This window comes from Euprymna scolopes, chromosome 37 (assembly GCF_053919585.1).
Source record: "Euprymna scolopes isolate OS-2025 chromosome 37, ASM5391958v1, whole genome shotgun sequence".
NCBI lineage: Eukaryota > Metazoa > Mollusca > Cephalopoda > Sepiida > Sepiolidae > Euprymna > Euprymna scolopes.
This window is the reverse complement of record NC_136518.1, coordinates 87,370,165-87,387,810: the sequence shown is the minus strand read 5'-3', so window position 1 is coordinate 87,387,810 and position 17,646 is coordinate 87,370,165. Positions and strand designations below refer to the sequence as shown.

General features: G+C 32.7%; 1 protein-coding gene across 2 annotated transcripts in view; it reads right to left on the bottom strand.

Moving 5' to 3' along the window:
* Window positions 1–17,646, bottom strand: part of LOC145261279 (receptor-type tyrosine-protein phosphatase epsilon-like) — a 536,465-nt gene that overhangs the window by 106,595 nt on the left and 412,224 nt on the right. For both annotated transcript variants that reach the window (XM_080119758.1, XM_080119759.1), the window contains exon 7: window positions 10,595–10,685. In XM_080119758.1, coding sequence (XP_079975884.1) covers window positions 10,595–10,685 — 91 coding nt within the window. The remainder of the gene's footprint in view (window positions 1–10,594; window positions 10,686–17,646) is intronic.

Here is a 17,646-nt window from a genome sequence, read left to right as displayed (position 1 = left end):
TAGGACTATTGTGAATTCGAAAAAGCAAGTTGATTCAGCGATTGCAGAAGATTAAATGACCTAATGACAAAGTAATTTTCCAATGAAGGACTAAAAAAATTGTTTTTAAATTTATTTTTATTTTTTTTATATAGTTTTCAAAGTTTAAAAACTTCCAATCCTATCTATCTATCTATCTATCTGATTTGTGGATATTGTCTTACAATCTCAAAGTATTGTTTTATCAATGAGCAATTGATCCTTGGACCCTTCTTCTTCTTCTTCTTCTTCTTCTTCTTCTTCTTCTTCTTCTTCTTCTTCTTCTTCTTCTTATTATTATTATTATTATTATTTACTCACAAGGAGTTCTCACACAGGCCATCATCAAAGATTTCTTTGAGAACAATCCGTGGTGTTCCTTGGAGTCTGAGTGACAACAACTCTCCCCAGATTTCCATTACTCTCCATCTCTTTCGATAATCTTGGCAAATGATTTTGCATTATCGCAACAATCGCTTACCATTGATTTCTCGTTGGCAGTGACCATTGGTCTTCAGAGTAATGTGGATTGCAATAAGCCTCCCCAAGGTCCCAGTCCTTTTTGCATTCATCCAGTGGAGGCCAGGTTAGTGATTTATCTTCTCGGTTCTTCTATCCTCCTTGATTCTTCATGACTATTTCGTGTGTTATCAGTTGATGCTGACACTTTTGAGGGTGGGGGTGGTGGTGATAACTTTAAATGGTTTCTGTTTTCTTGATTCCATATGGTGTTATTTTGTGTTTTACTTCTATAGCAGTTTCTATATGTCTGGCTTGTGTCTGTAGCTCATGTGTATTAGTTTCTGCATTCAAGGATTTTCCTTAATATTTCATCCGTTTTCATTATTGTTATGTTGTATCTTCTGATTCCAATCTCTCCCATTCTTTTTTCAAAGTTTTTCGGTATTGTTCCGAGTGCTCCTACTATTGTTGGTCTTGACTTTTTTCATCTTCCAGATCCCTTTGAGTTCTTTAGTCAGTTTCGAAACTGACTGTGAACTGCTGCGACCGTGAAATATATGCTTGCTTGGATGAATTTATCTGTTTGTATATCCATGTCCTATAGGAGTTTTGACTTCTGTTTTTAAGTACTCCTGCTGGTTTGTGTGTTTGTACTATTTGTCAGTGTGTTCAAGATGCAGTTGTCGGCATAATTCGGAGATTACTGCCTTCACTGCTTGATCGTGTCTATCCTTATATCCTTTTTGAGACTAGTTTGCTGCTTTCGTTTATTATGTGGTTTATTGTTTTGTCTTTTTGTTAACAGAGTCTGCTTTTGCGATCTTTGCTTTGATGTGGTTGGTTTTAATCATATTATCTTGTGTGGTTGTTATTGGGGATTATTATTATTATTATTATTATTATTATTATTATTATTATTATTATTCGTATAAAGACCTTTGTAATTATATCTCAAGTAATTACTACATTACATAGTTATTGCCTCATCACGTTTTGGGTAGGATTGAAACCACTATTTTCAGACAACAACAAACTATAAAGATGAGGATAACAGTCCACACACACACACACACACACACAAAAAAAAAAAAAAAATAAATAAAATAAAAACTAAATAAAAAACTGAATACACAAATTATTACCTCATCAGAAAGAATTTAAAAAAATAAAAAAATGATATATACGATACGAACTCGACAATTGAAGACCAAATAAGATTACAAAATTGGATTTATAAGACCATAAAATCTAACCTTGATCACCCTCCCAAGCCGATGGTGCAGTGGATATAGGCGTTGAGTCACTATGGTTCCAGGTAAGCATTGTCTGAAGATAGCGGTTTCAATCCTATCCAAAACGTGATGAGACAACACCAACTGGAAGGCAGTAATTACTAAGGATACAGCTAAAAGACTCAGCATCCCTATCCCGTTGCAGTTTATAACCTGAAGAAAGCTAAAAGATGAGTTCGTCGAAACGTGTTGAAACAACAACTATGAAGATGAGGATAATAGTCCGAAAATAAATGAATACAAAAATCAAAGTTAAATAAATAACAGTGATGGTTGTGACCCAACGGGTCATGATTACATCGAATATCACAATATGATACGTATGATATGGAAGTTGAAATGCTATTAATGTATAGATTTTTTTAGCTGGGAAGTCAATTCATTATTTTATAGTGAAAAACAGAAGTCTAACAATGGTGTTGGATATGCGCCATATTGGCATGATTTTGGGAATTTGTGGGCCAAAATGAACTCTAAGGAATCTCTCCACTCTGTCGATATATAACTTTATGTATGTATGTATGTATGTATGTATCTCTCTCCCTCCCTCCCCCCTCTCTCTCTCTCTTATTATAAGCCTGAGGAATCCAAGAGTGGATGAAACGCGGAATATTCAGTGTAGCTTAATCGCCATATATATTTTATAACTTACTATATATATATATATCGAAGCCCGATCTTTTCTTTTCTTTTTTTCAGTATCAAAAATGTAATTGTCTGATTTAGATGCTTGAAAATACCATAAGGTTGAAATAAATTATTGCATCGACAATTATGTAATTTCCGTGTTATATTTTTTATCTTATTGCTCTGTTTACCACATTGAGCTCTCATACCCGGATTTCCTCTGGATTTAGTCCATTATAACACTATATATATATATATATATATATATATATATATATATATATATATATATATATATATATATATATTGAAAAAGAAGAGAACCATAATCGAATGTTAACAAATGATACATAAGTCAATTAAAAAAAATCACGAAGTGTAATACAACCCAATAAAAAAGTGAACACTGTTCGAAATGGTATAAAATAAATAAGTCGATTTAGAAAAAAAAAGAAAAAAAGAAAAGAAAAAAATCACGAAATGTAAAAAGAACGAAACTCAAAGCGCTTTTCGTACAAACAGACTTTTTCAAAGATATACGTCTGTAAGGAGGAATAGAATCTTTTTTTTTTTTTTTAGAATTTTTGTAATAAAATAATATTATATTATATATATATAAGGTTAGAATAATATTATATATATATATATATAAGGTTAGAAGCCTTGACTGCCGTATAAACGGTCGGGTTTCAATCCTGGCTTGAGGTAGTTGCCCGTCTAGCCGCACTGATGAGCTGTGAAACAGCGAAACAGTACTGTATGTGGATGACTATATATATATATTTATTAATATATATATATATATATATATATATATATATATATATTCTCTCTTCTCTAAGCTACATTGTGAGCCATGTAATTAACAGTAGTGAGGAGACGTTTTTTCTTCCTTTAATAATTGGAGATGAGTGTGAAAATTCCAAATTTCCGCTGAAATGCGCGAACAGAGAAATTATATTTCCGTTTGTCTGAGATTTTGCTTTATTGGCTTAAATGTTATAATTGTTCTATTTTCGTCCATGGTAATTTTTTTTTTTTCATTTTTTAACAATAATTTTTTGTCATAACGTTTTATTTTCTTACCTAGTTTTTCTTCTGTGTGTTATTCGAATTATTACAATTCGTTTCGTTTCGTCTTGACTCCTATGCGAATCATTTTTATTTTTTATAACAACATTGCAACCACTGTCTTTTCGTATTGCCTATTTTGAAATAGCATTTGGAAAAAAATACGAACAAATAAAATGTTGACTGAAGGAAACTGAGAAGTAGTAGTAGTAGTAGTAGTAGTAATAAATCTGATTTCGCTTATGAACGTCTCTCTGGAAAGGGATGGGATTCATTTCCAGAGGATTTCCCTTAATCCCGGCTTCAAACCAGGAAGATCAAGGGTTTTTCTAAGGATGTTGGTGGTACCTATAATTGCAGAGGTTTGAAGGCCGCCTAAAACATCGGGGATTTGTAGTTTTTTCAATTGTCCTTCCAGACGACTTGATACTACTCCTAGTGTACCAACTACGACCGGGATTATTTGTGTGTTTAACCCCGTGTATACGCCTTATCTCCAAGGCCAATGGAGCATAATTGCTTCAGTTCTCATTCTCCTTCTCTCTCACATGCCTGTCCCAGGGTACTGAGAAGTCTACAATCTGCCAGTTTTTTGAGACTTTGTCAATGACGACCGAATCGGGACGATTATGTTCCAATTGCTTGGTCGTTATGACACTTTTGTCCCACCATACCTCTACTTTGCCATCCTCACTTGTTCTCACTTCATCAGGCACCTCCTCAAACCATTTTCCAGCACACTTCACCCCAGCCCTCTTACACAGTTCCCAATATATCTGGAGTCCCATGCGATCATGTCTTTTGCGGTACTCTCTCTCTGGGCCAGTCCACTACACCCTGCTGCAAGGTGCGCAATTGACTCTGCGGTCTTACCACAAATTCGGCATTCTGCAGCAATTTCCTCTCCTAGAACCACTTTTTTGAACAATCGTGTTCCTAATGCCTGCTCTTGTGCTGCACAAACGAAAGCTTCAGTACTCTTAGCCAGATACCCAGCTCTAAGCCATTGCCATGATCTTCCATCAGCCACTTCTGCTATATCCTGGGAGAACCTTCCATGCATTTTCTTCCTAGCCAGTTCCTCTGCCCTTTCTCTATCCATACGTTTCACATAATCAGTCTTGGTCTCACATACCTCCACTTCATTGGCCACAACCTTAAGCATCCACTCCCCACTTCTAACCACATGCTCCTTCAACGACATCTCCTCGGTTCTAACACAGTCTTTTACACTTTTCAATCCTCTCCCACCATCTTTCCTCTTTTAATACAGCCTTGCTATGCTACTTCGAATGTGAAATATACCAAACATTACTAAAACTTTTCTTGTTTTGATATCCATGGTATGCAATTCCTTGTCAGATCATTCTAAAATTCCCGCACTGTATCTCAAAACACTGATTGCCCATGTATTTACTGCTTTCATTAGGTTTCTCCCATACAGTTTCGACTTTGCAATTAGTTTCATTCTTCTAAGATACTGCTTCCTGACTTTCCCCTTCATTTCTCTGTTCATGATGCCTCCAGCACTCCCAAATACTTATATCTTGTATCTTCTATTTCTTTCATGATTTCTCCATTTGGCAGCACTATTCCATTCGAATGAACCTTTACTCCTCTTTTCATCACCAGCACCACACATTTACTAATCCCAAACTCCATCCCAATGTCTTCTGAGTATGTCCCCACAAGTTCTACCAGTCTCTCCATTTCCTTTTCATTTCTACCGAATATTTTCAAATCATCCATAAACAGTAGATGGTTGAGGCGTCTGTCACCAGTTCCAAAGTTATACCCCAGTTTTTCTCTCTTCAAGAGGATGCTCAGTGGCATCATTATCATTACAAAAAGAAGTGGCGTGACGAATCTCTTTGAAATATCCCCCGTTTAATGCCAACCTGCCCCATCTCCTCTCTGTTTGCTGTCAGCACCGTTTTCCATTGAGCCATACTGGTCTCCAAAAGCCCTACCACATTCTCAGCAACCTTCATCATCAATAGTGCTTCATGTATCCATGAATGAGGAACCATGTCATAAGCCTTTCTGTAATCGATCCATGCTATGCTCAGATTTCTTCTTCTTCTTCTTCTTCTTCTTCTTCTTCTTCTTCTTCTTCTTCTTCTTCTTCTTCTTCTTCTTCGCATCCTGCATTATTGCTTTATCAATTAGTAGTTGCTCTTTAGTACCTCTCGAGCCTTTCCGGCACCCCTTTTGTTCATCAGGAAAAACACCATTACTCTCTAGATGTTCATAAATTTTCTCCGCAAATATTCCAGTCAACAGTTTCCACATCAATGGCAGACATGTAATTGGTCTATAATTATTGGCATCTGTTCCTTTTGCAGGATCTTTCCTAATCAGTGTTGTTCTTCCCTTCACAAGCCAATCAGGAACATCTCCCGACTCTACAACCCTTTGCAGAGCAGCAGCTATAGGTGAATAAAGGATATGGAAACTGTTTAAACCAGAAGCCCATTACTCCATCTGGACCAGGTGCCTTCCAGTTTGTCATCCTTTGTATGCCAGCCTTAACGTCATCGATGGTTATCTCAACGTTCTTCATCTGCTGCATTTCTGATAGCCTTTCTCTGACCTCTCCCAACCAGCTAGCCTTCTCATTATATCGCTATTCAACGGACCAAATCCCACTCCAGAACTTCCTTGCATCTTTTGCATTTGGAGTGTTGTTATTTCCCGCCTGTTTACTACCATTTAATTATTTATACAGCTGAGACTGATTGTTCCGGAAAAGGTTGTTCTGCCGAAATGCAACACTTTTTTCCAACAAAGTTCCTAATTTTTATACCACCAGTGTGGACCTTCTCTTTCAACATTGTTAGAACGTTCATCGTTCCCTTTTCCAGCAATCTATACCTCCTTTCAAGCTCGTCCTTGGCTTTCTGTCCTAGTTTAACTCCTTTTCTTATTTCTTCGATTCTACCAATGTCTTTCCACCACCGTTTAATACTTTTTTCAAGCCGCCTCTGCCAGTGTGGCCTTCTATCCTTCATTTTTCCCTTTTTCTTCTGTAATAAGCCAAGACGATTTGCAATAACGTATGACGCTGCATATAATAATAATAATAATAATAATAATAATAATAATAATGACGGCACCACACCAAATGAAGGGTCAAGGAGGTTGGAAAAAAGAAGCAAAAGCACTAGTCAGACCTCCACTAGCTGAGTGCAAAGAGCACTGGGACCTTTAGGAGGCTTATTGCCACCCAAATTCCAGTGAAGACCAATGGTAGCTGCCAACGAGAAATCAATGGTAAGCGGCTGTTGCGATAACGCAAATTCATTTGCAATGGCTATCAAAAGAGGTAAAGAGTACTGAAAGACTGGGGAGATTTGTTGTCACTTAGACTCCAGGGAACACAACAAGTTGTTCTCAAAAAGCAGTCCTCTATAATGTCTTGTATGAATACTTCTAGTTAGTAAATAATAATAATAATAATAATAATAATAATAATAATAATAATAATAATAATAATAACAATAATAATAATAATAATAATAATAATAATAATAATAATAACAACAATAATAATAATAATAATAATAATAATAATAATAATAATAATAATAAATATTCGTACAAACTCCTTCTTGCCAACTCCCGACTTCAACTGTAATGTTCACCGACCGTTCTCATTGTCTGTCCTTCTCTCAGCTGTCCAAAAAAAGAAGACTGCTCTATGCTTTCTCCTTCAGTTATTTTCTTCATATGCAAATTAATACCATATGTAGATTAATAAGCCGTTTTTCTCTTCTCTTTCTTTCCTTGATTCTGTCACCCGACAGGACAGACAAATGTTCTGTCGCTTGTGTAAGTCACGTTTTGCATTACTTTTGTCACACTGACCTACTTTAAAAAATTGTACAAATAATGTTAACGTATGACAATTTTCATTGTGAAAAAAAAAGGAACAACATTTTGGTTTAATTTCAAAATTGTTGTAAATAATATTAAAGTTTTCATGCAATTAAAGAAAGTTTTTTTTTTGATTGTTTTTTTTTTGTTATTTCTTCTGAGATATCAAAATATTTTCCACCATTCCGGATTTTGTACACAAGCAACTATAAAAATGAAAATGATGTGCAAAACGGAAAAATGGGGGAAGAAATCAAACCTTGCCCTTTAAAAATTTTGCAAATAATGTTAATATTTGTATGCACAGTTTACTACAGCAAATTGAATAACAAAACAATAAGAAATAAAAACATTAAATCGAAAACATTCAAAATATTTGCAAATAAAATTAACAACAATAACCAACATATGAAAAGAGAACAAATAAAATCTTGACTTATTTCCAGAATTTTTGTAAAAAGAGAGTCGCCAACCTAATAGGTCTTGAACTGTCAGCTAAACTTCAACCTCTGTCCCATCAACAAAATGTTTCATCCTTCTGCCTGTTTTACAAGTATTTTAATGATAGGTGCTCCAACGAACTACAAGCCCTTGTACCCCCTCGACGTAAATACCCTGACAAACTCGGCAAGCAGCAAAATCCCACCCCTACACAGTAGAAATCCCTAGATGCCAGAAAACCTACTCTAACAGTTTCTTCCACAGAACTGCTAGAATTTGGAATTCCCTTTTGGGTTCTTGCTTCCCTGACTCTACTGACATGCAGAAGTTCAAGTGTAATGTAAACAGACATCTTGCTGCTCAACTCCCTACATAGTATCCCTGCAAATTATGTCCCAGATAAAAGCCTTCTACATCAAAGTGACATTGTGCCTTATTTAGGGTTAAAATGGAAAAGAAAAAAAATAATAGTAAGTTTTTAAAACATAGGTTGCTATGACAACTAGCAAGAGAACAAAAAGTTCAACATTTTTACAGTTGCTACATCACCTCTACGTTTACCTTCATAACGTGGCGTCACCAATTATATCAAGAGAGACAAACAACTGTCTCTTTTGACGTAAAGAATCTGCGGAGATCAGAAAATGTCCCTCCGCTCCTGCAAGTGTTACATTCCAATGAAGTGAAATGAGCCTAGCAGCAATTTTTCGATTTGGAATTCCATTTTGGATTCCTGCTGTCACGACTGTACTGACATGCAGTAGTTCAAGTCTAATGTAAACAGACATCTTGCTGCTCAACTCCCTACACAGTATCCCTGCAATTTATGTCCCAGATAGTAGCCCTCTACATCAAAGTGGCACTGTGCCTTGTTTGAGGTGAAAATGCAATAAAAAAAAAAAGTTTCTGGTACTGATCTTCACACCTGATCTGAAATTGAACACATACATCAAATCTGTTGCCAAGATAGCTGGGAAAATGGTTCAATCAATCTACCGCTCTAGTAGGTATCTCGCTGCCGATGCATTCCTCTATCTGTATAAGAGCCAACTACATCTTAGGATGGAGCACTGTTGCCGCATCTGGACAGGAGTTGCTCAGCATATCCGATCTTGCCTTGATAGAATTCAAAACCTGCTTCGAAATCTAGTAGGTGATGCCCTTTTCTCTTCCCTGCAACCTCTTTTCTTCTGTGGAGACATTGCGAGCCTGTCTCTACTCTGTCATTATTTTCATAGCAAGTGCTCGTCTGAGCTCCAATTTATGGCCCCCCCCCCTTGCCAAACTTTCACCAAAAACACTCTACTAGCCACAACCACTATCAACAATTTCCCTCAATCTCTATCTGTGCCTAAATCTACACGTAGATTGTATAAACAAAGCTTCTATCCTAGAACTGCCCACCTGTGGAAGACTATTCCACTTGCCTGCTTCCTCAGCCGATTACAATATGGTAGCCTTTAAGTCCAATGTAACAAGTTTTGTTGAGCCGCACGCTTAATTAATTCAAATTCTATTCAACCTACATCATTAAGTATTACTACACTATCACCTTGCATTCCTTATCCTCGTAGACTTCGAGCCTTAATAAGTGGTGATTTCCTTGTAATTGTAAAAAATAGCCTCAAGTCTGTAGTGAAATAAGGACGTAAATGGATGGTAACATTTACTGCTACTAAGACAAAGCTCCTTTCCTTCAACAATTACAAAGAACTTTTCCAGCTGTTGGATAAAGGAACTTAGTGATTGTACGCACACACAAATTCCAGGTTAGCAGAAAACAAAGAAATTACCATGTCGGACTTTGACACATGTAATAACCTCAGAGAACAAAGAAAATACCATGTCGGACTTGTACACATATATCAACCTCTGATGAACAAAGAAAGAAATTGTCAATAAAAGCAAGATGTCCAATGAACAAAGGTAACGGAGAGAGAGAGAGAGAGAGAGAGAGAGAGAGAGAGAGAGAGAGAGAGAGAGAGAGAGAGAGATGATCGTTACGTCGTTAGTTAGTCAACCCTAACCTTATCTTTCACTATCCTTACTCGATAGTCCGACGTCATTGACAGGTAAAATAATAATTAAATAAAAAACAGTTTAGTTATGAAACCGTCTCTCAGTTTGATTTTCAAAACGGCTGGAACAATATATTTATTTAGCAGCATGCATCTTCATACAAGTGCAACAAACGTGATTATATATACGTGAGCGATAAACAGATAAATCGTTACAACTGTTAGAACCGACTATGCAACACATCCACTGATTATCATCAACAGTTTAGCCGACAGTTCTTCATTCAAATTCCTTACGTTAACATTCACATGAAGCTAAACACAAATACACAAACTAAACAAAAACAAAAAAATAAAAAAAAAACACGAAACAAATAAAAACAAAAAAACATAGCAAAAACAACACAAGAAGACAAAACAGAAACGAAAACGGAAACAAAAACAAATAGTAACAAAGCAAAAAAACGAAAAAAAATAAAAAAACACAAATACAAAAGCAAAAATAAAAAACAAAAATAAGAACAAAAACAAAAAGCAAAAAACAAAATTAAAAAAACACGAAACAAAAAATAAAAACAAAAAATGATAAAACAAACAAAAAAGAAAAAACAAAAACTAAAGACAAAAACGAAAACAAAACAAAAACAAAAACAAAAAACATAAAACAAAAGGCAAACAAAAACAAACAAAAAAAAAACACCAAGCAAAAAAAACAAAAAACAAAAAAAAAAACGAAAAAAAAAACAAAACGGAACCCCCCCCCAAAGAAATAAACGAATGTATACTCACATGGCACAATATCTTTTTGGTTATTCAACCACGAATTCTCCGGTGCTGTTGATACTGTACAGTGCGTGTCTGGTTTGTGATTTAATAAGGCCTGTAACCGAAAAGAGGAAAAAAGCAAAATGAAAAAAAACTTTATATTCTTTCTATTTTATAGAAATTGGTACATTAATAGTTACAACATTAAAATAAGTTTCAATAAAAGATTATTTTTTTCACAGAAACTAAAGACACCATCGAAATTTTCTTTTGATTCTAACTGGGATCACGACGGAAAATCATCGGTTCGGTACATAAAATAACTAAAATAACAAAAAAATCGAAATTCATATCTGTAGAGATACATCAGTTTAAAAACTAGTCTGACAAATAATTTGCGCAAAGCAGACACACAGACACAATTTGTAAAAGGGAAGAAATAGGCAATTATCGCCCTTTTGACCTCTGTCTCTCTCTTTTTTTCTCTTTTCCACAGCGGCAAACAACTTTAACGACGGTGCGTCAGGCGTTCCAAATGTATTTTACACATGCAAACGGATTCTGTAATGAAATGAACTTTTGCATACTATCCAGCTTTATCGAGGTAAGTCAAACATTGCAAAATCATGAACAAACAAACTCTACAACCCATGAACTATATTGGTAACCACATTAAACAAAATATTTAATCTGAGTCCACACAGGATTGGCAGAGATCAACAACGCGCATGTCCGCACGCACATATGCGCACATATGGCCTTATGCATTTTTCACCAGAAGCTATTATCTGAATAAAAAATATATAAATATTCTTTCTTGTTTTAAATAAAGTATATGGTTGTAAATAAATAAATTCTCATTAATTTATGTCGTCGAACGCGTAACGTTCATATCACAACATATTTTAAATAGATTTCCTGAAACAGAAATAAAATTAAACAAAGAATATCTCTGTGAAGAATTTATTTAAAACAAGTGAAGCATGCATGGCAACTCCCTGTGAGTGCACAGTGAACAAGGTATAAAAAAAATGACTAAGTTCAGCATTTGCCCCCCCCCCCTATTTAGCCCTAAAAGTCCTCAGGGGACGTCAAATCCTGGTGAAAATGAACAAACAGTGCAGTTTTAGGCCTTGACATATGTAAATTTGAGTTCTGCACCATGCAAAAAAAGAAATGACTAAGTCCATCATCTGTCCCCCTCCCCATTTAGTCCTAAAAGTCCTCAAGGCCTTAACATATTTAAATTTGAGTTCAGCATCATGCAAAACTGCTAAATAGACATACACAGAAAATTTAGGACAAATATGGTAAAATAGTCCCAAAAATGGAGTGTTTTTATTCACCCTAAAAGAGCCCCTGGTACACACCCAAGAGTTATCGCAAAGTATAGAGAAACAAAATTATATAGAAATCAGTTAGTTACAACTTTTTAGAAAGTTTTATAAAAATCCAAGGCATCCATTTTTTTTTTATAAGCACAAAAGTGTCAATTTTAGCCATTTTAACCCGAAAGGCATCCCTGGGTGGGGGCAACCGGAGTTTTCAGAGAAAATCCATTCTGTTACTTTTTTACTCATATCATGTTTAATGTTTGTGCAAAATTTTAAAAAAATTCCAAAGCGTAGTTATTGAGAAAAGTGCAGACGGACGAGCTAACAAGAGTGGATTTATAGGTTCACCCTCCTTTTGTCGGGGGGGGGGGGACCAAAAATTTTTAGACATTTGAATACTTATTTTTATTGATATTTTTAAAGAATTAATACAGTTCACTGCAAATCTATTATTATTTTCATGGCAGGAACTCCAATGAGCTTGAACCTATTGTCCATCCCTCCCACCCTTACCTTTTAAAACATTCACAGAAATACTCATCTAGAAACAACCACTGTCCAGAATTTCTCTTACTCTCTATTTATGCCTACAAATAAACGAAAATTCCATGACCAAGCTTTCTCTTTTCGAATTACTCATCTGTGGAACACAATACTGTGGGGCTGCTTCCCAGATGTCTATAACATGACCGTTTTCAAATCAAATGTAAATAAGTTCTTATTAAGCCGTCTTCTTAAATAATTCATTTCTACCCAATTTCCAATATCACTGATCATCACGGTGTATAACAGAGCCACTAGCGTTGATAGCAGCAGCAGCGGTAGCAGCAGCAGCGGTAGCAGCAGCAGCCTAACACATATGCAAATGGCCGAGCTAGTGTGCAATGTGATGTCATGGCAGAGGAAGAAAAGAAAAATAGAGACAAAAAACTCAACCACGTGGCAAGACTGGAGAGGAAATTGCGTGTCGGAGAAGATGAACGTTTGGTCCATGGTGGTAAGAGACTTCTGACTTCATGGCAGGCGACATAAACTAAAAGACTTTTAAAACGAGATGCAACGCGTTATTTTAGAAGAATAAATGTATCTCATTTCAACTGAAAAAGCTGAATGGAATTTTTTTCTTTTTTGTGACTGTCTAAGATACGACGTGTTGGGTCTGAGTGTTTAAATGTAATGCCAATGGCAGAATCGTTAGAAAATGACCTCCAAACCGTAGTGGAATGGGGCCATAAATGGATGGTAACATTTAATGCTTGTAAAAATAAGCTGCTCTCCTTTAACAATTACAAGACGCCTTTCCAACCACCGATATCCATGATGAATAACATCCTACCTGAGAATTCTTCCTTCAAACTCCTCAGCCTAACATTCACGGGCAATATGAACTGAAACAAATACATCGAGGATATTGCAAAGGCTGTTGCAAAGAAGGTGGGTTCCCTCTATCATGCTAGAAGACTACTCACACCTGAGAGTATCCTGTACCTCTACAAGGCCACCATTCGCTCATGCATGGAATATTGTTGCCACATCTGGTCTGGTGCATCTACCACTAGCCTCTTCCTCTTGGACGCCGTCCTAAAAAGAGTTGTCAATCTAATATATCCCACTTTATCAACTAAACTCCAACTCTTGTCCCATCGCTGCAATGTTGCATCTGTGTGCCTGTTTTACAAGTATTTTAATGAAAAGTACTCTGATGAACTCATTGCACTTGTGCCCCCTCGATGTACATATCCCAACAAACCCACGTAGCAATAAAATCACACCCCTTCACTGTTGATCCTTAAATGCCAGAAAGATTTCTACTCTAATAGTTTCTTCCCTCCAAAACTAGACTTTAGAATTCCTTTCCTGCTACCTGCTTCCTTGACTATACTGATATGCAGAAGTTTAAATGTAATGTAAACCAACATCTTGTTAATCTTTCCTAGGTACGTAGCTGTAAGAATTGGATAGTCACAGTAAAAGCCAACATGTTTGGCCAAGTAGAAAAAGAGGTTAACTCTACACTACAAGGTTTCGTATTTTTAAAAAATCTAATGGAAATTTTTGTTTAACATTATACTAATTAGTTTACTGGCATTATGTTATCACTTTAATTGGTTTTATGACATTATTTTATGATTTGAATCGGTTTTATGACATGTAATTATTTTAATTGGTTTTATGAAATGTAATGATTTCAATTGGTTTTATGAAATGTAATGATTTTAATTGGTTTTATGAAATGTAATGATTTCAATTGGTTTTATGAAATGTAATGATTTCAATTGGTTTTATGAAATGTAATGATTTCAATTGGTTTTATGAAATGTAATGATTTTAATTGGTTTTATGAAATGTAATGATTTCAATTGGTTTTATGAAATGTAATAATTTCAATTGGTTTTATGAAATGTAATGATTTTAATTGATTTTATGAAATGTAATGATTTCAATTGGTTTTATGAAATGTAATGATTTCAATTGGTTTTATGAAATGTAATGATTTTAATTGGTTTTATGAAATGTAATGATTTCAATTGGTTTTATGAAATGTAATGATTTTAATTGGTTTTAAGAAATGTAATGATTTCAATTGATTTTATGAAATGTAATGATTTTAATTGATTTTATGAAATGTAATGATTTCAATTGATTTTATGAAATGTAATGATTTCAATTGATTTTATGAAATGTAATGATTTCAATTGGTTTTATGAAATGTAATGATTTTAATTGGTTTTATGAAATGTAATGATTTTAATTGGTTTTATGAAATGTAATGATTTTAATTGGTTTTATGAAATGTAATGATTTTAATTGGTTTTATGAAATGTAATGATTTACATTGGTTTTATGAAATGTAATGATTTCAATTGATTTTATGAAATGTAATGATTTCAATTGGTTTTATGAAATGTAATGATTTCAATTGGTTTTATGAAATGTAATGATTTTAATTGGTTTTATGAAATGTAATGATTTTAATTGGTTTTATGAAATGTAATGATTTTAATTGGTTTTATGAAATGTAATGATTTGAATTGGTTTTATGAAATGTAATGATTTTAATTGGTTTTATGAAATGTAATGATTTCAATTGGTTTTATGAAATGTAATGATTTCAATTGGTTTTATGAAATGTAATGATTTTAATTGGTTTTATGAAATGTAATGATTTTAATTGGTTTTATGAAATGTAATGATTTTAATTGGTTTTATGAAATGTAATGATTTTAATTGGTTTTATGAAATGTAATGATTTCAATTGGTTTTATGAAATGTAATGATTTTAATTGGTTTTATGAAATGTAATGATTTTAATTGGTTTTATGAAATGTAATGATTTCAATTGGTTTTATGAAATGTAATGATTTCAATTGGTTTTATGAAATGTAATGATTTCAATTGGTTTTATGAAATGTAATGATTTCAATTGGGTTTATGAAATGTAATGATTTCAATTGGTTTTATGAAATGTAATGATTTTAATTGGTTTTATGAAATGTAATGATTTTAATTGGTTTTATGAAATGTAATGATTTTAATTGGTTTTATGAAATGTAATGATTTTAATTGGTTTTATGAAATGTAATGATTTTAATTGGTTTTATGAAATGTAATGATTTCAATTGGTTTTATGAAATGTAATGATTTTAATTGGTTTTATGAAATGTAATGATTTTAATTGGTTTTATGAAATGTAATGATTTCAATTGGTTTTATGAAATGTAATGATTTCAATTGGTTTTATGAAATGTAATGATTTCAATTGGTTTTATGAAATGTAATGATTTCAATTGGTTTTATGAAATGTAATGATTTGAATTGGTTTTATGAAATGTAATGATTTTAATTGGTTTTATGAAATGTAATGATTTTAATTGGTTTTATGAAATGTAATGATTTTAATTGGTTTTATGAAATGTAATGATTTCAATTGGTTTTATGAAATGTAATGATTTCAATTGGTTTTATGAAATGTAATGATTTCAATTGGTTTTATGAAATGTAATGATTTTAATTGGTTTTATGATATGTAATGATTTCAATTGGTTTTATGAAATGTAATGATTTTAATTGGTTTTATGAAATGTAATGATTTACATTGGTTTTATGAAATGTAATGATTTTAATTGGTTTTATGACATGTAATGATTTCAATTGGTTTTATGAAATGTAATGATTTTAATTGGTTTTATGAAATGTAATGATTTCAATTGGTTTTATGAAATGTAATGATTTTAATTGGTTTTATGAAATGTAATGATTTCAATTGGTTTTATGAAATGTAATGATTTCAATTGGTTTTATGAAATGTAATGATTTTAATTGGTTTTATGATATGTAATGATTTCAATTGGTTTTATGAAATGTAATGATTTTAATTGGTTTTATGAAATGTAATGATTTCAATTGATTTTATGAAATGTAATGATTTCAATTGATTTTATGAAATGTAATGATTTCAATTGATTTTATGAAATGTAATGATTTTAATTGGTTTTATGAAATGTAATGATTTCAATTGGTTTTATGAAATGTAATGATTTTAATTGGTTTTATGAAATGTAATGATTTTAATTGGTTTTATGAAATGTAATGATTTTAATTGGTTTTATGAAATGTAATGATTTCAATTGGTTTTATGATATGTAATGATTTCAATTGGTTTTATGAAATGTAATGATTTTAATTGATTTTATGAAATGTAATGATTTCAATTGATTTTATGAAATGTAATGATTTCAATTGATTTTATGAAATGTAATGATTTTAATTGGTTTTATGAAATGCAATGATTTTAATTGGTTTTATGAAATGTAATGATTTTAATTGGTTTTATGAAATGTAATGATTTTAATTGGTTTTATGAAATGTAATGATTTTAATTGGTTTTATGAAATGTAATGATTTCAATTGGTTTTATGATATGTAATGATTTCAATTTGTTTTATGAAATGTAATGATTTTAATTGATTTTATGAAATGTAATGATTTCAATTGATTTTATGAAATGTAATGATTTCAATTGATTTTATGAAATGTAATGATTTTAATTGGTTTTATGAAATGTAATGATTTCAATTGATTTTATGAAATGTAATGATTTTAATTGGTTTTATGAAATGTAATGATTTTAATTGGTTTTATGAAATGTAATGATTTTAATTGGTTTTATGAAATGTAATGATTTCAATTGGTTTTATGATATGTAATGATTTCAATTGGTTTTATGAAATGTAATGATTTTAATTGATTTTATGAAATGTAATGATTTCAATTGATTTTATTAAATGTAATGATTTCAATTGATTTTATGAAATGTAATGATTTTAATTGGTTTTATGAAATGTAATGATTTTAATTGGTTTTATGAAATGTAATGATTTTAATTGGTTTTATGAAATGTAATGATTTTAATTGGTTTTATGAAATGTAATGATTTCAATTGGTTTTATGAAATGTAATGATTTCAATTGGTTTTATGATATGTTTTGACATCAATTATTTGTACTACGTTTCAGAATCTCCCACCACACACCAACCTTTTTATCAGCGAATGATATGTACACAATAGATTCGATTTAACCAATAGATGCGACCCTAACAGATTCTGCTTTCGCTCAGTAAACAGCGCAATGGCTACCATGGATGTCTTTGGCTCAAGTTCGTTTGATTGTAACAGATTTTAGTTTTGACTTTGGTTTATGATCACACTGGCTTCTGAGAGGACCGAATAATGCGATCACA